This window comes from Perissodus microlepis, chromosome 18 (assembly GCF_051167445.1).
Source record: "Perissodus microlepis isolate ML-2025 ecotype Zambia chromosome 18, ASM5116744v1, whole genome shotgun sequence".
In the NCBI taxonomy this organism is placed as follows: domain Eukaryota; kingdom Metazoa; phylum Chordata; class Actinopteri; order Cichliformes; family Cichlidae; genus Perissodus; species Perissodus microlepis.
The window spans coordinates 16,765,834-16,787,977 of record NC_140478.1 but is presented as its reverse complement, the minus strand read 5'-3'; the positions used below and the strand labels follow the sequence as shown (position 1 = coordinate 16,787,977).

General features: G+C 41.2%; 1 protein-coding gene across 4 annotated transcripts; it reads left to right on the top strand.

Annotated features, from left to right (window-relative positions):
* Positions 1–970: 970 nt before the first annotated feature.
* On the top strand, positions 971–22,104 carry gigyf2 (GRB10 interacting GYF protein 2). Of its 4 annotated transcripts, none has more exons than XM_084912362.1 (29): positions 971–1,091; positions 2,941–2,992; positions 3,163–3,331; positions 3,522–3,617; positions 3,806–3,914; positions 6,009–6,114; positions 6,223–6,263; positions 6,362–6,394; positions 6,540–6,605; positions 7,137–7,348; positions 7,491–7,641; positions 8,414–8,653; positions 8,756–8,928; positions 10,297–10,453; positions 10,555–10,721; positions 11,093–11,187; positions 11,942–12,070; positions 12,179–12,309; positions 12,396–12,496; positions 12,662–12,802; positions 13,844–14,002; positions 14,086–14,334; positions 14,418–14,540; positions 17,126–17,365; positions 18,299–18,501; positions 18,653–18,804; positions 18,906–19,108; positions 21,049–21,190; positions 21,273–22,104. In XM_084912362.1, exons 2-29 carry the CDS (start codon positions 2,955–2,957, stop codon positions 21,338–21,340), a joined length of 3,894 nt encoding a protein of 1,297 aa, XP_084768488.1. In that variant the 5' UTR covers positions 971–1,091; positions 2,941–2,954; the 3' UTR covers positions 21,341–22,104. The 4 variants fall into 4 exon arrangements, with proteins under 4 accessions (XP_084768488.1, XP_084768487.1, XP_084768486.1 ...); XM_084912361.1 differs by having other exon boundaries at positions 6,540–6,641; XM_084912360.1 differs by having other exon boundaries at positions 6,540–6,716.
* Positions 22,105–22,144: the final 40 nt, after the last annotated feature.

Below are 22,144 nucleotides of genomic sequence, written 5' to 3'. Positions count from 1 at the left end.
AAAATGTGGTAGTTCTCAAAGCTGACCAAAAAAAGGAACCTTGTCTGGCTGTGACACCTTTGTCATGACTGTGTTGCAACTCTGAGTTGGAGGACCACAAAGCAAATTTGGCCTTTACTGAACCCCCTCATTTCACTCTCTCTAGCTCTCTGTTTAGAGTGTCAACTCCAAATTTTTGAGAAGTACCTTTTTATACATGGGGATACAATTAAACACAAGTTACCTCAAGCAGCCAACAATAATAACATATTTTAACACAGCTGTATATAGCAAGATGTGCCTTCTCTCTTATTGTGCTTTAGTGGTGCCTTTCCAAAAACAAAACAATGAAAAGTTTGTTTGTTTTGTTGTGTTAACTAATTATTGTGGAAGGTAACACAAGCAGGTATTTAATAGGCATTAAAATGTGTGATTATATTCAGTGCTGCCATCTTCGATTGCTAAATTGGTTTATGTGCTTCTCTGACTTTCGAAATCAGATAAAAATTCCAACTGCGAACTCGGAAAAACTCGAAATTTCTGACTAACTAACCGACCTAACGTGTCGGTAGTGATATCAGTAATATTGGGCCTGTATTTACTTAATATGGGATCATATCAAAAACAGCGCTATTTTCCTATCATTCTACAAATTAATAAAGAAAACAGAAATCAAAATGTTAAGGGCTGTTTTAATGGGATTTATAGTATTCCCATACAGTTGTATTTATTTATGGCAGTAGTCTATACAATTATTGCTGTACAGTGAGCCATTTAAACATGTTTCGTATATGGTGTTACATATGCAAAGTTTGCATTATACTGAGTTCACTGGCTTATTGCGGAGAGGCCCGTGTCACGTCCTTTTCTCAAGATTTTTAAGGGATAAATACAAAGTTCACTTTATTTAAAATTAACATTATGAGCCAGAACATTACCACAGGCTGCTACTGTGTGTAGCAGTCAGCAAATCTTTCCTCGGCATTCGGGTTTATATATCTGCTGTCATGTGACCTGCGCTCAGCCATCTTGTGGAAAACGAAGAGAGAGAGAGAGCCCAGAGAGAGCCACACAGCTCGTATACAAACCTTGTGCTGTCAGAACAAGCGGAGGTAAGACAGCCAAAGTTTGACACACTAGCGAGGAAAAAAAATCATTCGCGTTAGGTAGCCGCCACGTCAGGGGGGCAAATTGCGAGGATCTGGGGCGCTTGGGGTTGTTGGTTCTACCACCATGTTTACTTGGCCTTGCAGCACCGGGCCCCAGTGCCTCCGTGTGCGTGTCTGAGCCGTGCGAAGTGCGGGTCGTTTTGACAAGGAAAGGTAGTCGTCGATCCAGGCTGCTCGGGAGGCCGCGTGGAGCTAGTTGGCTAACCCGTTAGCATGCTAGCTATAAGCATTGGTGATTGGATGGGAGGGGGGGATTAACTTATTCCGGAGCAGTGTTACACAGTTTATGTGAATTATAAGCTTTACCTACTCTCTTGTGATAAACTAAAACAGTGTCAGTACACGCGTCTGCCTTTACTTGTCACACATATACGATAGCTAGATTGGGATTAAACGTTGCTGGCTAATTAGTTAGCTAGCACGCTGGGATAACCACCGGTGGCCATCGTCTTTCTGGATAGCAAAAAATACTCTGCACCAGGCAGTAAAGCGTTTCTTTAACTACAATTCTGCCGCCACCTTTCCGCACGTCTATAACCCCACTATGAGCATTTAACAGTCGGAAAACATGCTGGATAATGACAGTCACGAATGTGCAGTGAATGCTTTAAATATCCACGTTAGGTGTTTACAGGACTTGCTAGTTTGCTGCGTTGGCTAACGCAGTGCTGGCAGCTGAGGGTGATTTGCTGAACCTTCCTCAGTGACCATCACAGCGAGCATTGCAAAGCCAGCTTTAACATTATTCAGCAACATTAACTTCACTTAGTACGTAATCAAGGCTGGGGTTTGACTACTGTAGTTTTGTTAGGAGTTAAACGATGGACTCGGTGACTTTCCCGAAAACTTTATAGGAGTTTAACGCTCACTCGTATTTTGTACCATTTAAGCTGCTTAACAAAATTGTAACGGTACATTGACTTCATAAAACTGATAAGTTATATTGCTGTGTACAGATTACGCGTTAATCATTTCAAACACGCCGTATCGTTATATAAAGCCGGCCAATCAAAGGTCTAGCTTTAAAGTGTGCCTAAACTCACAGAAGAAACACCACAAATGTCGCAAGCCCCTCCGGTTGCTGTATTTATTGCTGTAACTACCAACTTACACGTGGCTTATTCAGGCTTCCATATGGTCAAGGCTATTGTAAGTCTGCTGTCGCCTTTTGTGCCTGATGTTTGAGGAAGGCCTGTGCCTTAGATCTGTGCTTCCAGGTTAAGGGTGAAGGGAAGGTCTTGGTAGTAGGGACACTAGCATAAACAAACAACTAATGATGCTGGCATAACATGATTATTTTGGGGAGAGTTGTTTTTGCTGAAAGAAAGTCCATCTCAGTCATCAATTACAGGTGTCTGCCACAGCCTCCTTGCAGGCTGAGAGATGTCCTAAAATAGCCTTAGCACATTGAAATTGTACACGGGTTGTGTGCTTGTGGGATGGGCTACATAGCCTGAGGAGTTGAAATGCATTAAAGCCAGGGACAAACCCCTAATGTGTTTGACATGCCTGAGTTTTAGTTTTCAAGATTTTCAGCAATTAAAGTAAAAACTGTATATACAGGTGCAGACCAGTACTGCAGTTCCCCTGTCTGTTTATGCCACATGCAATTTTGGAATACCCATTTATGTTTCCAAGTCAAGACATGCACATATCCAATTTTGAATGGATGAAGTAACACTTGTAAGCAGTATAAGGCTGCATGACTGTCTATGTGTTCTTTTTTGCTGTTGTTTTTTTGGGGGGCGGGGATGGCAGATGTTTGGCACTAATCCTTTACCTCCATTTGCAGAACTTCAAGGGAGAATGGCCGAAACCCAGACACTTAACTTTGGACCAGAATGGTAATTGAACTGGTTTGATTTAATAATTAGTGTGGATGAAGTGATTTTTAGGTTGTGAAACTGGTTTTCTGCGTGGGCCTAGTGCAGGTTTTCTCGTTCACGTTGAGACCTGTTGCTTGATTGATGTTTCTCTGTCCGTTATGTTTTTACTGCTTTGTCTCTGTCTGCAGGCTGCGTGCCCTGTCTGGAGGAGGAGGCAGCAGTGGTGGTGGTGGTGGTGGTGGAAGCAGCAATGCTGTTGCCTCTCCACCCCTCTCACCTGCATTGCCAAAGTATAAACTTGCAGAATATCGCTACGGGAGAGAAGAAATGTTAGCACTTTATGTAAAGGATAACAAGGTGGGTACGTCCGTAACGTCAGCGTTAGATGTTGACGCAAGATCGTAGCCATTGGGATTTTCATACAAAGTGTGTGACTGCCAAGATTGAATTTCATCCCCCATATTTTGTTGTGCTATAATAGTCTTTGAAAATTGAATGAAATGTATCTTAATGGTGAAAACTCGTACTGTGCGTTTGTGTTGTCCAGATCCCTATAGACCTACACGATAAGGAGTTTCTGCCCATATTGCAAGAGGAGCCCCTGCCACCTCTGGCACTCGTGTCTTTTACAGAGGAGGAACAGGTATCAACCAGATCAGAACAATGACATTAATGTCAAGCTGGCCTGAGGCCAATTGCAATATTATTATTTTAATGGCATATGCATTGCATTTACTAATTTAGCTTTATAATACAGAGCGGATACAAAGACAAGAGCTCAGACTTGGCTTCCCCTCCGTTTGCTCCCCTCCCTTCTGTTTGTATTTGCAGAGAAATTTTTCCATGTCTGTAAACAGTGCAGCTGTACTTCGGCTCACAGGGCGTGGAGGTGGGCTGATAGCAGGGGCACCAAGAGGCCGAAGTACTTCAAGGGGTAGAGGTAAGAATGTATCTAAGCTCATGAATACATGAGTAAGTTGTGTTTCCTTTTATAATTTCAAGGAGAAGTAATATGTTGGATTTAATCTCTAGACAGACAGGTTTAATTCTTTGTTGGAGAAATGAGGCTGTGTTCTTCCAACAAGAGTGTTTTGAGCTACAAGGGTACTTGTTACCAAATGCAGTGGTCTGATTGGTCAGATCGGTTTATTTGGAGCTGAAAAACTGAGCTTGGTTCAAAAAATAAATCCTGCAAATTTGTCCAGGGAAGTTAAAGGCCTTTAGATGCCAGTCCAGAAGCTCCCACATGTTTAATCAGTGAATCAGTATAGAAATGTTTTGTCACAAGATAAAAGTGATCACTCTTGACAACTTTTTATTTGATTTCCCTCTATAAAATAAAGGAAGAAACAGAACCAAGTGCCCCCACAGTATAACAGACACATCTGTGTGTAGTTGATGTGTGTATGCAGTTTCAGGAAAGTCATGACAACTGGATACAGTTAAAGTGCCTTTAAAACAGCCTGGCAGTGTGTCCAGAGTTTGAGACAGTATAGTGTAATACTAGTATCCCGTAGGTGATGTGCTTACTCAGCAAAATGTTGCCTCGCACTGATGTGCCCTAAAGGTGGAAGATTGTCTGTGAAAGCAGACGGACGTTTGTTTAGGCATAGTCAAGATGCAGATCTATAAAAAAAAAAAAAGAGTATTTTCTCACACCAGAGTAAAATAAATTACTGTTAGTCAGCCTTGGAGCAAAGGATATACATTCTGCCTTCTGCTGAGCATAAAGTGTTCATCTGTGAATCCCAGATTATTCCAAAGGAAATTTGTAAAATTTCCTGGTGTAAACCGTTGACTGGAGAGGTGGGTGTTGCTGGTAATTCTCAGCTTTCCATCTACATGGCTTTTCACAAAATCAGTCTACCTCTTCTTTCGCTCATCATTCTTGGAAATTGTAAATAATAAGATGAGGCATTTACATAATGATGGCATGGCTAGCTTGCAAGCTGTAGGCTGCAATAAGGATCGGTGTAATATTTCAAGATTCTTGCATGCTAATGCTAATGCAATCATGTTAAGTTTGTGGCAACAGTATGTCACTATGATTTCACATTGACCTTTGACTTAGTTCAAAGACTTAACCTTTTATCTGCCTAATTTTCTAAAATATAACGTGTTAAGAAACAAACGTCTTTTATAGAAACTGCTATGTTACCAGCTACCAGAGTTTGGTCTTGAAATTCAGATTATTTATTTACATATTTTTTTTAAACAATTTAAGGCCCTGATGTCTGGACTGTTGATCTTTTGCTGTCGACATGTTCAGTTTTACATACACAGTGTGGACGAGGTCAAATATTAATCAGAAATGGCTATTAATATTCATAAACAAAAGAACTGTTGTTACTGGCATTGGTCATGTCAGGTATACTTTTCCTGAACTAATACTTTAAAGTTTGATCAAGAGGTCACGCTATAGCTATATAGATAGGCAGTTTAATTATAAATAGAAAGTTAGTCATAGTGACACAAAAAAGTCTGAAAGTAAGTTATTGTTCTTCACTAGAAGCAGTCAGTGCGCCCCAGGGTGGCTGTGGCTACAATGTAGCTTGCCATCACCAGTGTGTGAATGTGTGTGTGAATGGGTGGATGACTGGTTGTGTAAAGCGCTTTGGGGTCCGTAGGGACTAGTAAAGCGCTATACAAATACAGGCCATTTACTATGGCAGTAAAACATTGCAGAATACTTCATCAGCCAAACTGATTTGTCCTTGTTCAAGGGTGTTGTCTGTGAGTCACGAGAGAAAAGATTCAATTAAAAATCTCAGGAGCTGCTTTCTTGTACACCTCTGGATAAAAATGTGAACGGAGAGTACACCATCATGATTCAGCAGATTTGGGTTTATGGACCATGGTAGAACTCCTGCTGATGAATATAATTCTGAATGCAAATAATTTGCAAGAGGAGTTGCTGGAGTATCTTAGCGGCATTTGTTCCTTTATAACCGTGTTAAATATCCCAACCAAAGGAAAGCCCGTGGAATATGATTATGAGCAACTGAATCTCATTAGTGTTTGTGATTGTTTTCAGGTCGGGGCAGAGGAGATGGAGGGTTTTACCAAAGAAGTTTTGACGATGTGGAAGGTTTTGGTCGTGGAGTAAGGGAGATGCATCGCTCCCAAAGCTGGGAAGAAAGGTATTAAAATGTTCATCTTTTTCTGTCAAAGCTTGAAGTTTTTTTTTTTTTTTTCCTTTCGGCATAACAGTCATAACTTTATATAATGACTTTTCTTTCTATCAATAGGGGAGATAGAAGGTTTGAAAAACCAGGTCGAAAAGACCCAGGTTGGTGTCACATTTTGCTCCTCAAATAATCAATATGTGGTGATCTTTTGGGGCGAATGAACTTAGCTTATCTATTTGTTGCTTTGTTTTTGTGACAGATGCTGCTCCAGGACATTTTCAGATCAATCACAGTAAGTGTGTTTATGCAAGTTGAACTTTTGACCAATAGGAAGTTGAGATTTTTGAAGAATGTCGATGAGGCATGAGTTTGGTAACATAAATTATGATCTCATTGTCGATATAATCATTATTTACCTTTCACTCCATCGTTTTCAGTGCGAGGTAATTATGAGGACGGTGGAGCAGGACTCCCGAGGAAGCACGACTTCACGCGTTCAGAAAGTGAGAACTGGCGTACTTCTCGTGATGATCAGAATGGTGAGGATGATGAGGGGGGTTGGCGCCCGGCAGGTTCTCGGCGGGACAATGACCGGTGGTGCCCCCCAAGCCCAGGTGGGCACTGCACAGTCCACGTTACCGATACATTTATCAGAGATAAATGTATTTGTTGTGACTGCCACTGCCTGTTTGAGAAAAAAGTTTTTTGTTTCACAGCCAAACTGCTGGTTGGTTTTTGGTATTTATGATAGCACACAAAGTTGAATTCTCCAGCTCCACCTCTTTCTGTATCATGGGCATTTTGTTAGCTTGGTTGTCAGTAATTTACTGCTTCTATAAAGTACCAGCCAACAAAGCGTGCTTAGAGTGAGATGAGTGATTCTTCACCATTGATTCTTTATTTTAAACTGTTTTTCACTTGCACAGGCAAATGTATTACTGCTGAACATCTGCATGAAGTTAAAGTATATCGTGAGTAAAATGGTTTTCTCATTATTTTCCAATGTTTTTTTTGTATTTATTTTGTCTTTCCAGATGGGCCTCGGTCAGCAGGGTGGCGGGAACACCCAGACCAGCGTCGCCGTTTCCCATTTGATGCAAGAGAAGACGAGCGTGGCTACAGGAGGCCAAGGTCAGGCAGTGGCAGCCTTGAAGATGAGAGGGACAGCCTGCCAGAGTGGTGTCTGGAGGATGCAGACGAGGAGGCGGGCACCTTTGACTCATCGGGGGCATTTCTCTCACTCAAGGTGATTTCATGCAGAAACCATTATACTGATAAATGGCAAGACTTGACTATCCTCAACTGGCTTCAAAACACTAATGGCTTTAAGGGATATGTGTGCCAAATTTTCAAAAGTGTTTTTTTTTTTTTTTTTCCCTTCATAATAGCAGAAAGCCTCCAAGGAGCCGATCTTGGAAGAGGCAGAGATTGAATTCAAACCCTTGGAAGTGTGTGAAGAGGGCCTGGAGGACGAAGACTGCCAACCCAAGGAGACCAAAGAGACAGAAACCGAGGCCAAAAGAGAAGCTGACCGAAAAGGTCAGTCACGGTTTTTACATAGAAGTACATCTAAATAGACTGTAAGACTCACAGTTTTGTAAGCACTTTGGAAATGAAAGTCTTTTTATGAAGCGCACAAAAAGACTGGGCTGTTTCACTTTTGGGAAATGGCATTCCCCGAAGCCAAGCTCGGCCTTCAGGGTGATGGCGGTCTCTTACTGTATGAACTTCGATGTACAGAAGGGAAAAAAAAAATCTCTTGTAGTTCGAACATTTTGTCTGCAGTTTCCAGAACCAGATTTTAGTGTGAGTGCTGCAGTATGACCAGTAACATAAGAATCCAGAAAAATACTTGTCATCAGTCAGATTTCAGTGATTTATAAGGTCTTGCAGTATGAGCCTAGTGGACCAGCATGTTAACTGGAAACTGGTTGAGATGTACTAATGCAAAAATTTCATATACATCCCAGCAGTTGCTTAGATTAATATACTTTCAGTCAAAGTATTGTCTGTAAGGAGAAATTGTGGGAGTCTTTCAGCCACAGTCTTAAGGACACTAAAAAACACAATGGATTGCACTGCAGATGCTGGCCTGTTTTGTGCTTCAACCATTTTTCTAAAATAAAATGATGGCTGTTTAAAGGCGTGATTCAAACATGACAAAAGAATGTGGAAATTATGTGGATGTGATACAATATCAACTAATCACTGTTGACACAACGCACACATTTTAATACACATTTTTTAATATTACAAAACCTAATTATTATTTATGACAATTTCATATTGTGATTTGTAATTTTTACTTTAGAGTTGGCTAGAGTACCAGAGGAGGCCCCACCTGTTCCTCCAACTGTCTCAGAGCCCCATTCTCCTGCTCAGTCTTTGTCCCCAAACCTGCCCAGCAGGACAGAAGACCCTGAGAGGCCAGCTGAGCGACAGCCACCCCTGGAACTCCCCCCAGAGCCCTGCAAAGTCCCTGTGCATGTCCCCATGTCTAATAGCATACTGGAATCTCTTCCTATGACCCACATTTCTACCACCCTTACAGGTGGGACTTTTATGCAGTTTCACTGTAAATATTACTTATTTTTTTCTGCATGTGCCAAAAATACAAACATCTGTTTTTTGTTTTTTGTTTTTTTCCATACAGAAGTTTCTGCTCCATCACCTACTCTCCATATACCACAGCAAAAGCCCATAGAGGTTTCTGTGCCAATGAACAATCCTTTACCCTTTCCTTCAAATATAATGGCACCTTTTGGCAGGCCCAACACTGTGTCACATGACACTGATGAAGACGAGGGATTAAAACACTTTGAACAGGTAATTATGTAAACTTTTATCATGAAGGTGTGTCAGCAGGACTGTGGTCATCAACCAGAAATCCACAGTCATGAGATCAGTTATAATCTTGTTGCTAAAGGAGAAACTATATCAAGACTATTATAATACCAGACATTTGACTAATTTCATTAACCCTCTGGGGTCTATGGACGCGCCGGTGCGTCAAATTCACATGACCAATTTAAGACGACGCAGCGACCCAAAGTCTCCATTTCAACTTACAAACTATATACCAGTTTTTAAATTGTGTCGATGGGCCACGTAAAACCAGAGTTAAGATAAGAAATACACGCGATGGGGTTTTTTTTCTGAACAAAACAGTGGTGTTTACGGCGGGAAGAAACGGTAAAAACAGCGTTTTCTAAGGACAGCGCTACCAAACACGCTCCGCTCCCTATTGGTGTTAAAGCGTACCATGTTAGTCAATCAAAAAAAAAAATGATATGGTAACATGTGGCACTTGGTTGTTTAGGAAGAGAGGGAAGTTTTAGGAGTGGCACTGGCAAGAGAAAGCGGGCGAGCGAAAGAAAGAGACAGAGCAAGTTTTCATATGTGAGACATTAGTGACGTTAATTGTGTTTGGAGGCTATAGTTAGTGTGTTGTGTGTCAGTTATACTGCTAAATGTCACAGTTGATCCAAAGAAGCCACAAAAGGCAGATTCCAGTGTAAATGCTGTCTCCACATGGAAGAGAGGACTGATACCCCTCCTGTTGTCAGACCTGCAGGGTTTAGGCCTGTGGAATTCTGTCTTATAGTGGATAGAAACTTTGGAGTTGCATAAATAATTTGCGTGCCTTCTTATTTGATGCTGCACACCTGATTGTTCTGTAAATAGTTTTAAATGGTTATATAAAAAACACTTGAGACCTTGGCTGCATTTTTAGGTAAATAGTACCATATAACTTTGTTGTTTGCAGAACTTGTGCATAATTTTTAGAAATTTGCAATTTCTATTTGCATTTCAAGTTATGAAAATGATTCGTTAAACATATTTGTGGTTTGTACAGTAAAAAATAACTTTTTTCTACTCGGATAATTAATTTTTTTGTCTTGATTTAGATCAATTGTACTAATATAGTATGTCAAAATATTGATACCAAACAAGGCAAGATAAAAGGTTTTTGAAGGTGAAATATAGGTAAAATCAAAAGTAATCAAAAACGGCCCCCAGAGGGATAATGACCAAGTTTTTAAAAGCAACTCTTTGCTCAGAAAGAAGCTGTTATGTTTTGGGGTTTTTTAATCATCTGAGACAAGGCAGTCTTTTGTGTCAGTTTTGATTTGGCTTAGGAGTAATTTTAGTGCCTTTCTTTAAAAAAAATAAAAAATAAAAAATCCTTTCCAGGAGGCGGAAAAGATGGTAGCGTACCTACAGGACAGTGGGGTGGATGATGACAGACTTGCAGCAAAGACTTCAGAGAAGCCCAAGCCTGCAGGCCTGCCCCTGACCCATGAAGCTGCTCTCAAGTGGTTTTACAAAGACCCCCAGGGGGAGATACAGGGTAAGCCTGGACTTCATCTGGTCAGAGTGTAGCTTAGATTGTAGTTTTGTCTTAAAAACAGACTCCTGAATGTTTTCTGCTGTCTTTTTGTGCTCCTTTAGGTCCATTCAGTAACCATGAGATGACAGAGTGGTTTCAGGCTGGGTACTTCACAATGAACCTTTTGGTCAAAAGAGGGTGTGATGAAGTATTTCAGCCTCTGGGAGAGATCGTGAAGATCTGGGGCAGGGTACCATTTACTCCAGGTTCTGCACCTCCACCTCTACAGGTAAGGATCCTGCAAAGTGTGCTCCATTTGATTCTTAAATGTGGAGGGACTGTTTTTCAAATCAGAAGTAGAATCAGTACTACCTTTTATCCTGTAGGTGGTGTAGTAGTCCCTTTTTAAAATAGAAGGGTGTGTATGGAAACGCAAGGAAACCTCCTTGTATTATCTTTTAAAGCACAATATAAGGTGAACTCTTTTCGCAACTCACCTAGTGAGAGGCAACAGTTCAAGCCTCCCTGTGATGCTGAATTAGATGGGCAGCTAGAAAGATGGAGAGGGGGATCAGAAGCTTTTTAATGCTTTGCTTTTTCTCCAACTTGATTTAAAAACATATGATTTTTATTGTAATTCTTTTTTCTTATGTTTTGAAGGGAGATGGGGATCAAGAGAGGTTGAAGAGGCACCAGGAGCTCACTGCTCTCAACCTTTACCAGTTACAGCAGTTCCAATATCAATACCTCCTCAGGTATGCCAGGCTCAGATTTGACACTACATCAGCAAATTCACACAGCTCACTTTGAAGCAGCAAATTGGTTTACATATGAAGTATTACTGCCCAAGACCTGCAGAAAGACTGTGGTGTGTAAAACTGGTAGAGTTCCCGTTTATGTTGAGACATTATTGCTTATTTATTCTTGCTTTCTGTGCAACAATAACTTATTTCGATTAAAAATACTAGTTTTATTGACTCAACACTTCATCAAACATTGAGTTGGTTTAAAAAAAAGTTCCAGTTTAGCTAGTGAGGACAAGAAGATTTATGGCTGCAGTGAAGGACATGCAAGAGGGTGTGGTGTGACAGAAGAGGATGCTAAAGATAGGGTCAGATGATCTGCTGTGGCGACCCCTAAAGGGAGCAGCTGAAAGAAGAAGCAGCTGATCCAATATTGATTTGACACAATGCATAAATATCAGCCTCTGACTTTGGTGAATGTCATCTTATTTATTAATAACTGCCTTGCTTGATGGAACTATGAACTGTCCACATTATTTGTGGTTTTATTTACCAAAAAAAGGTTTATGGAATGCTTTTAATGCCAAGAGAAACAGGAGCTCCCAGACAAAACCTGCAACACAGCAGGAAAAACAGGCAAACTCCACATGAAAGGGTTGAAAGTGTTCAAGCCCATGCTGCTTTTGCTTTGATTCCGCACTACGAAACCCCCAGCCACTATACTGCTTTTTTTCTAATCACTATCTACCCATCTTCCTCCCTTTAGGCAGCAGTATGCTCAGGCCCTGGCCCAGCAGAAAGCTGCAGCTCTTAGCTCAGCTCCTCTTCAGCAGCAGCAGCAGCACCAACAGCAGATCAACCTGCTTCAACAGCAATACCAGGCTCTTAAGATAAGGTTGATAGCATCATTATTATCATAAGTATTTCAGTGTTTAAAAATGTTACCTCTAGAGACATCAAGGGAAACTGAATCCATTAATGTGTTTGCTTTATATTACTGTAGAGCATCTGACAGCCTCCTACCTCCTGTTACCCGATCTCTGTCTGTACAAGACTCTGGTTCTGTGTGGGAAATGCAGAACCCGTCTACTCAGGCTTCCTGCACAACTAACCTCCAACAAGCTTCTCAGAGCAGTGAGTTTCTTACTTTAGTATCTTGAAGTGATGGAAATGTGTTTTTGTGGCAAGTGTAATGTATAAAATTGAATCATTTTCAACAGCGTGGGATAGCAGCAGTGTATGGGATTTACCCATAGACTCCATGGCACAGGCTCCAACTATTGAGCAGATGCAACAGTTTGAGAAGGCAAAGAATGCAAAGGTGATTAAAAATCTTGGTTTGCGAGTGTTTTACAGTGTCTCTACTAACCGCTAAAGATCTCAGAAGTTTGTAATACAGCAATAGAAGTCTGAAATGTCCGACTATTATTTTGAGATCACGTTTCTGTGAACAATGCCTTAAGTTCATTATTTTGCTTTGTGTCAGCTGGAGCTTGAGAGGCGTGAGGCAGAAATGAGAGCTAAAAGGGACGAAGAGGAAAGGAAACGGTTGGAGGAGGCCCTGAGAGCTCGACAGGAGGAGGAACGGAAACGTTTGGAAGAAGAGGAGCTTACACGGCAGAAACAGGTGGAACGCTTTCATAGAAGCACTTAAAAATGGAATGAGTACATGTCTTAGTGGCACTGGGCAAAAAGACAATCTTTGAGGTTTTCTTCTTCACACAGTGTAAGAGGGGGCAGACTCTTCTGCACCTCCGGCCTCTCATTTCTGTCTTTTAAATAAATTCTAACCAATGAAGGGAGTCTTAGGTCAGTACTGTAAAGAGTGAAAAATTCACATGGGCAGCAAAATTCAATGTTAAAGTGGGTTGAGCAGACTTTTTACCCATGAAGCTAGAAATGCGGAATTGACTTTTACTGTATAGAGGGAAAGACGTTTTCCCTCTAGATTTCTGCCTGTTGAAGCTGTAAAGTAGAACCCATTTCCTGATCATTTTTTTGTAGTGGAGACAAAAAACAAAACAAAGGGCAGTATTGATGTATCAGGTGCTTTATACAGATACAGTATGTCAGAGTTGCATTGTAACGTAAAAAAGGTGGCACCAGCTAGTTTGTAAACAGTGTCGCTTGGAATTTGCTAAGCATTCATTGCTTAGTAAATTCTTAGTAATATTGTTTACAGACTAGCTGTAATCAGGCTTTATTCATGTTGCGTTCCAATGACAACAACCACTGGGTAGTCAAAAAAAAAGATATCAGTTGGGTTTTTATGTTTTGGAGTCACCCTTTGATACGGGCGACCGTGGCTCAGGGGGTTGGGAATCGCATCTGTAACCGGAAGGTCGCCGGTTCGATCCCTGGGCTCTCTGTCCTGGTCGTTGTGTCCTTGGGCAAGACACTTTACCCTACCGCCTACTGGTGTTGGCCAGAGGGGCCGATGGCGCGATATGGCAGCCTCGCTTCTGTCAGTCTGCCCCAGGGCAGCTGTGGCTACAACTGTAGCTTGCCTCCACCAGTGTATGAATGTGAGAGTGAATGAATAGTGGTATTGTAAAGCGCTTTGGGTGCCTTGAAAAGCGCTAAATAAATCCAATCCATTATTATTATTATTATTTGATTTGTTCATTTGGTGTGAGGCTTGAACTGACACAACATTGTGAATTTTAAGGAGGAGGCACTAAGACGGCAAAGGGAACAGGAAGAAGCACATCGGAGACAAAAGGAGGAAGAGGAAAGAATGGCACAGGAGGAAGCTCTTCGAAGATTAGAAGAACGGCGGAGGGAAGAGGAGGAGAGGAAGAAGCGAGAAGAGTTCCTACGCAAACAGGTAAGGGTACAAAATCATGTCTAATAATTCCTCTTCTTGAACCCAGCACTGAGCTTATTGGGTTTTTGTATCTGCTTCACCAGGAAGAGGAGCGCAGAAAGCAAGAGGAACTGGAAGCATTGCGGAGGCGTGAGGAAGAGAAGCGAGCAGAGGAAGAGGCGGCAGCTGCTGCAGCGGCAGCTGCCCTGGCCCAACAACAGGAAGAGCAAAAGAGGAGAGAGCAGGAGGCCCAAAGACAGCAGGAGCTGCAGAGACAGAGACAACAGCAACAAGAGGCCCTCAGGAGGCTGCAACAACAGCAGCAGCAACAGCAGCAGCTTGCACAAATGAAGGTATAAACATAACCCTTATTTATTAAAAATACAGAGTACAAGATGACTTTAAAGTTTACAAAATGCCTTATCCTGGTCCACAGCTTCCATCCTCATCAAAGTGGGGCCAGCAGTCACCAAACACTATAAACCAGACTCAGAATGCCCTGTCATTGGCCGAGATCCAGAAATTGGAGGAAGAGAGAGAACGACAGGCGCGGGACGAGGTAAGAAGAGTGGACCAGTTTAATTTTCAGTGAACTGCTGCTGTTATGTGCTTTTCAAAAGTGCAACCTGTCTGTATACACTATATTAATTTTTTCATACACTGAATTGCCAAAAGTATTCACTCACCCATCCAAATCATTGAATTAACATGTTCCAGTCATTTCTATGGCCTCAGGTGTATAAAATCAGGCACCTAGGCATCACCAAGTGCAAGGCAAAGCATCAGATGCAGTGGTGTAAAGCATGCTGTCACTGGACTAGAGCAGTGGAGATGTGTTCTCTGGAGTGATGAATCCCGCTTCTCCATCTTTCAATCTGATGGATGAGTCTGGGTTTGGTGGTTGCTATGAGAACGATGCTTGTCTGACTACATTGTGCCAAGTGTAAAATTAGTGGAGGGGGATTATGGTGTGGGGTTGTTTTTCAGGGTTGGGCTTGGCCACTTAGTTGCAGTGAAAGGAACTTTGAATGCTTCAGCATACCAAGACATTTTGGGCAACTTCATGCTCGCAACTTTGTGAGAACACTTTGTGGATGACCCCTTCCTGTTCCGACACGACTGCCCACCAGTGCAAAAAGTAAAGGTCCATAAAGACATGGATAAGCAAGTTTGGTGTCGAAGAACTTCACTGGCCTGCACAGAATTCTGACCTCAACCCAAGAGAGAACACCTTTGGGATGAATTAGAGCAGAGTTTGCAAGCCAGGCCTTCTCATCCAACAAGTCAGTCTGACATCACCAATGCTCTTCCGAAAAAAAATGGTGCAAAATTCCCATAAACACTGCTAAACTTGTGGAATATCTTGCCAGAAGAGTTGAAGCTGTTTTACCTACAAAGGGTGGGCCAACATCATATCAAACCATATGAATTAAGAATGGGACATCGCTCAAGTTTGTACGTGTGCGAATACTTTTTAGCAATAATGGTCTATCATCTGTCATCAGTACTTTGTTTCTTGTTGTTGAGATGCTGTTTCTATATATGTGTGTATGTGTTTACAGGGAGTGCAGAATTATTAGGCAAGTTGTATTTTTGAGGAATAATGTTATTATTGAACAACAACCATGTTCTCAATGAACCCAAAAAACTCATTAATATCAAAGCTGAATGTTTTGGGAAGTAGTTTTTAGTTTGTTTTTAGTTTTAGCTATTTTAGGGGGATATCTGTGTGTGCAGGTGACTATTACTGTGCATAATTATTAGGCAACTTAACAAAAAACAAATATATACCCATTTCAATTATTTATTTTTACCAGTGAAACCAATATAACATCTCCACATTCACAAATATACATTCCTGACATTCAAAAACAAAACAAAAACAAATCAGCGACCAATATAGCCACCTTTCTTTGCAAGGACACTCAAAAGCCTGCCATCCATGGATTCTGTCAGTGTTTTGATCTGTTCACCATCAACATTGCGTGCAGCAGCAACCACAGCCTCCCAGACACTGTTCAGAGAGGTGTACTGTTTTCCCTCCTTGTAAATCTCAATTTTGATGATTCTCAATGGGGTTCAGATCAGGTGAACAAGGAGGCCATGTCATTAGTTTTTCTTCTTTTATACCCTTTCTTGCCAGCCACGCTGTGGAGTACTTGGACGCGTGTGATGGAGCATTGTCCTGCATGAAAATCATGTTTTTCTTGAAGGATGCAGACTTCTTCCTGTACCACTGCTTGAAGAAGGTGTCTTCCAGAAACTGGCAGTAGGACTGGGAGTTGAGCTTGACTCCATCCTCAACCCAAAAAGGCCCCACAAGCTCATCTTCGATGATACCAGCCCAAACCAGTACTCCACCTCCACCTTGCTGGCGTCTGAGTCGGACTGGAGCTCTCTGCCCTTTACCAATCCAGCCACGGGCCCATCCATCTGGCCCATCAAGACTCACTCTCATTTCATCAGTCCATAAAACCTTAGAAAAATCAGTCTTGAGATATTTCTTGGCCCAGTCTTGACGTTTCAGCTTGTGTGTCTTGTTCAGTGGTGGTCGTCTTTCAGCCTTTCTTACCTTGGCCATGTCTCTGAGTATTGCACACCTTGTGCTTTTGGGCACTCCAGTGATGTTGCAGCTCTGAAATATGGCCAAACTGGTGGCAAGTGGCATCTTGGCAGCTGCACGCTTGACTTTTCTCAGTTCATGGGCAGTTATTTTGCGCCTTGGTTTTTCCACACGCTTCTTGTGACCCTGTTGACTATTTTGAATGAAACGCTTGACTGTTCGATGATCACGCTTCAGAAGCTTTGCAATTTTGAGACTGCTGCATCCCTCTGCAAGATATCTCACTATTTTTGACTTTTCTGTGCCTGTCAAGTCCTTCTTTTGACCCATTTTGCCAAAGGAAAGGACGTTGCCTAATAATTATGCACACCTGATATAGGGTGTTGATGTCATTAGACCACACCCCTTCTCATTACAGAGTTGCACATCACCTAATATGCTTAATTGGTAGTAGGCTTTCGAGCCTATACAGCTTGGAGTAAGACAACATGCATTAAGAGGATGATGTGGACAAAATACTCATTTGCCTAATAATTCTGCACTCCCTGTATATGTATATTAATACTGTGTTCACTTCACAGCATCGACGTCAGCAGCAAGAGATCCTTAAGCTACAGCAACAGCAGGCCCTGCAGCAGGCTCAGCAGCCTCATGCCAAGTTGTCGGGTTGGGGTAACATGGCCAAACAGCCAGTTGCCACCAAGTCTTTGCTGGAGATTCAGAGGGAGGAAGCCCAGCAGATGAAACAGCGGAAGGAGCAGCAGCAACAGCAGCAACAACATCCTATTGTTGCCCCACAAACGCGCACTCAAAACAGAACTGTATGTGACACAAACAATAACACAAGATATTGTTGGCTGAAACAGAATAAGAGCTTCGTAGAAAAGCAGAGCTGTTTATGAGTCGTTAGTGGAGTCAGCATTTTAAGGCAGAATATCATTAATAACATCCAAAATATTGACTTATGAAATTTTCGTTTAAATCCCAGGAGGAGTTGACAAAATTGTGATTTGATTGTTTTTTTTGTTTTTTGTTTTTAAATTAGTGACTTTACAAATCTGCTGTTTTATGCCTCTGCACGAGCAACAGCTGTGATCAGAGGCATACCTCAGATGTTTCTTCAGATTTGGCACAGATTTTTACTTGAAACCAGAGATGAACTGATTAAAAATTGATGGTCTGTTTAAGCAACAGCTGAAGAATTCAGAAGCCAGTCGGGTGAAACTTTGAACACATTAGTCAAAAAAACTAATTAATCATCTGTGGCATCATTATGATCTGCAGAAACACTTTCCTGGCTGTAATGTAGAATGTCTTTCTTTGTCCCTCCCTCCCTATTGGAGGCACTTTAACCACAAGGCAGTAATTGTTGTTCTTCTGGTTTTACGTTTCACTTCTGCAAAAAGGAATTCCAGCAACTACACCAGTTATGATAATCGGCAAAATCCGCAGATTTTCAGAATCAGCAGATTTTCGCATAATCTGTTTGTTTTCTTACTTTGTAACCAAGTATTTGCAACTCATCCTTGTTCTGACTTTTAAGCTGTGAGGTTTTACACTTTTATTTCTTAAGAAATCAATCTGTTTGGGTTCTTGAACTGATAGATGGACAAAACTATCACATCAGTCAATTTCTTTGGAAACTTTAAATTGTCTTTTACCATTTTTAGGCATTTTATATACCAACGAATGTACTGATATCTCATGAATGTAATGGGCCAATTAATCTGAGACGTGTCTGGATCTCTTCACAGACTTCTCTGAGTAACTCTGTGTGGGGATCTGTTAACACCAGCAGCAGCACTAACTGGGGCTCGGACTCCAGCAGCATCTGGGGTGACACCCACAACTCAAATATGGGTTTCTGGGATGAGGCTGTGAAGGAAGTTGTCCAGCAACCTCAACAGACCCGAAAAGGCAACGCGCAGAAGAACAATAAAGGCAACGCCAACCTCAGGTATTTATTTAGAGTGACAAAACTTTACAAACCCTCTTAGTCACAGGCTGTGATGAATAGCATGATTTGCAGCGTGAGGGATATGATGAGTAACACGCAGATCTTAGTGACTTACTTTGTCTTCCTCTTTCATTTGTTTGTGCACATGAAGTAACTCTTTGAGTGGGCGAGCCAATAAGAAGGTGGAGGAGGAGGAGAAGCTGCTAAAGTTGTTTCAAGGTGTCAACAAGAGTCAACAGGACACGTTCATGCAATGGTGTGAGCAGACTCTGCACACCCTCAACACGGCCAACAACCTGGATGGTGAGTCTTTAAATATGATTTACTAAGTCATCCCACCAGGAACTATTAATGGGCCCTTTCTGGAAGCCAAACACAAATATTCTCCTCCTCCTCTCTGCCAGTTCCTACGTTTGCGTCTTTCCTCAAAGAAGTGGACTCTCCGTACGAGGTGCACGACTACATCAGGGCCTACCTGGGGGACACTCCCGAGGCCAAGGACTTTGCCAAGCAGTTCCTAGAACGTCGTGCCAAACAGAACGCTAACCAACAGAAACAGGCACCACAGAAACAACAGCAAGCCCTCAAGCAGCAGCAGCAACAGCAGGTGAGCAGGACTTACAAGAACAAGGGTTGTTACATCAATTGTCTCACTTCCATATATGACTTGCAATGAGGTGAAAGTGATGTTTCACTTCACTATGTGGCTTTTCTGGCTGTATGCAAAAACTAAAACTGTTGCATCACCCTTTAGATGACCCCAGAAAGATGCCATCCATAACAATGTTTTTTTTAATCAGCTAATTTATAAATCTTAAGTCACAGCAAGTGCCAACATGGCACTTCTTTTTTCTTTTTAGCCTGCTCTTTTTAAATAATAGAAAAAGAGATTGTCGAAAAGGTGAATTTTATCACTACATCAATGTTATGAAGGATTAATCCATGTTGCTTTTACTAAAACATGAAGGCAACCTTTCGTCTATGTTGTTTGTAGTCAGAGCAGCACTTCACCTTTTGTTGGTATAAAACCTGACACGCGAATGAAAATCATTTTCGTTTATTGGAAGAATAATCTGAGTATAGTGGTTTCTTTGAACTGTAAACACAGTGGGCACTCTCACGTTGTTTTCCACCACATTACCACAAATGAGGGAGGCAGAATATTAGGAACACTTTTAAATGCAATGCGGTCCAGTACACCAACACCTCCCAATGTCACATCAATATTGCGCATTAACAGTGTTGTTTACAATGGCACTAAAAACTCAGTGTCATAATTTTGTAAAAGTGGAATTTATGGCAAAGTGCTTGATCATATTAACAGGTTTGGTTCTTCTACCATCAGGGTTTGGCTGATTTTAGTAAGTTGTTTTTATAAGTGTTTTTTATTAAAAGGTAAAATACAATTTAGTTTATCAAATAGCCAAAAACATCAGAGAATTCAGTTAAATATGTGTAGCCTTGACTGTATGATCATTCATGCTTACATACACAGTCACTCCTCCAAAGCAAACTCCCATTAATTGAAAAGTTTGATAGCTCATATTTATATAAAAAAAAAAAATTATATTTGTGGATTAAAGTGGACCGAGTGTAGTATATCATAGTTTTACTTTTAAGATGTGATTTTTGAGCATCCAGGATTTTAATCATACTATAATCTGTAAAATTACACTTATGAAGCTCATGCAACACGATGTTGTGGTGACAGACGTGTTACTTTGACACCTTTGTCTGTTTAACACACCTTTGAGCTGGCCTCTTTCTAAGTAGTGAAGAAAAGTGGGGCATCCATTCAGTGAACACATATGTCTTTTGGCTATATTTAGAAAATGCAAGGCTTTCAGTGAACTTTTTAAAGCTAACTGAACAATCATCAGGTGTCTGGCTTGTCCCATCTGTGCAGTCAGATTGTCTGTCGGTAATGTTGCTGTCAATTTTCTTGATATTTATTTATAATCACATCTGTCAACCCTGGATATTTATTATTTGGTGATTTGTATATATTGTGCTATTCCTTATATCGTAACATATTGTATTGTTAAATAGTCTAGTGTGATTCTGATTCTGATGATAAAAGTAGTCGGGGTAGAATTACAGGAGTAGTTTGTTCCTTGATCAGAAGGTGGCGCTGATGGAAAAAATTATATGTAACAAAGGGCAAACTGAGCAGTACATGACACCATTACGCCTTCCTTCACCCAAGTTTATTGTTTCAATTACAGTAGGTTGCATCAGTAGCCTCGTGTGTTTAATGTCTTCAAGTGGAAACTTTGACATGAGGAAAAAATAAATAAAAGGTGCGTTTTTTGGTTTTTTTTAGGCTCATCTTGAGCTATTTAGCACCTCAGTTCGTTTGTGAAAGTTTTAACGCTGTCACTGGTGGCAGTTCCTATTATTTCGCACTTCATTTCCCTCCACAGTGAATTCGAAGCATTAATGTTAGCTCTGGTTTCATCATTATGTTCAGCGATATCTAGTGGGACTGCGTTGAGCCTTTTCCCTGAGAGCTGAGCCGTCTTTTAAGTGCAAGTTTCTCTTTCCAAGGATTCTGTCTGGGGTGGAACAGGATCTTCATCAGTTTACCAGTCCAACCATACGAGTGGGCAGCAGCAGCGCTTTGAGACAGTCACCTCAGGGAAGAAGAAAAAGAAGCAGAAGATGGTCCGGGCAGACCCCAGCCTACTAGGTTAGGACAAACATCCATCTGAAAAATGATTACTTTTTTATGTTTCATGTGCTAATTGAGTTGTTTCTTTTTACATTTTCAGGTTTTTCTGTGAATGCGTCATCTGAGAGATTGAATATGGGAGAGATTGAAACTTTGGAGGACTTTTAAGGGACTGCAGCCAAGCAAACCCCCCCACCCCCACTGACTGTATCCAATTTGAACAGCAGCTGCTTTACCCGAACCCCCAACTGCTTCCTCGACTTTCACCCTTTATTTTTCTGTTTCCCTTTTATCAGGAGTACACTGGCCATTGAGGCAGAGCGTATTTTTCTGGTGTAAATGGACCTTTGATCTAAAAGTTTAACCCTAAAGAGAAACAGACTGGAGCAAACAGTCGAGGGATACCCCCAACCAGCCCAAGTGAGCAAGGAAGTCAAACTAATGGAGAGTCTGCTGATTTGCTGACATCTCTTCAGCTCCTTCATCCAAAATTAACAAATTTAAAATTTGGCCTAAACTGTATCTGATTGTTTTGTTTTGTTTTCTATATATATTTTGAAGTGTGGATACATGAATGGGGTAGCTTGGGAAAGATTGGAGATTATATCCATTGTTTTTTGTTTTTATTTATTGAGTTCCCCCCTACACTTTAGTTCCCCACCCCCCTTCCTCCCCTCCTCCCTCTTTTGGCTGGGTGTTCATGGATAATGACAGTAAAGTAGAGCCCAAGGATTCGTGCCCACTTATGTCCTGTTTTAAGGACAAGTTCAAAAGTTCCAAGTAGTTATCTATTTCTTGTAAAATACTAGGCTGTTTAAAGAATAAACTTTCAATTCTGCATCTGTATTATAATATATGAAAATGATCTGCTGGAGTCATACTTTTTTATTGCAGTATGAAATAATAAAACAGTCTGATGTGTGGGCTGTTCACACCTGTGTCTGAACCATTCAGAAAAGCTGCAAAATATGT

Excerpts from the sequence above, each read along its gene's own strand:
- gigyf2 (XM_084912360.1), top strand. The coding sequence starts at position 2,955 with ATGGCCGAAACCCAGACACTTAACTTTGGACCAGAATG. Across the intron at positions 3,915-6,008 it reads AAGTACTTCAAGGGGTAGAG|GTCGGGGCAGAGGAGATGGA; the intron begins GTAAGAATGTAT and ends GATTGTTTTCAG. Across the intron at positions 18,502-18,652 it reads AAAGGCAACGCCAACCTCAG|TAACTCTTTGAGTGGGCGAG; the intron begins GTATTTATTTAG and ends GTGCACATGAAG.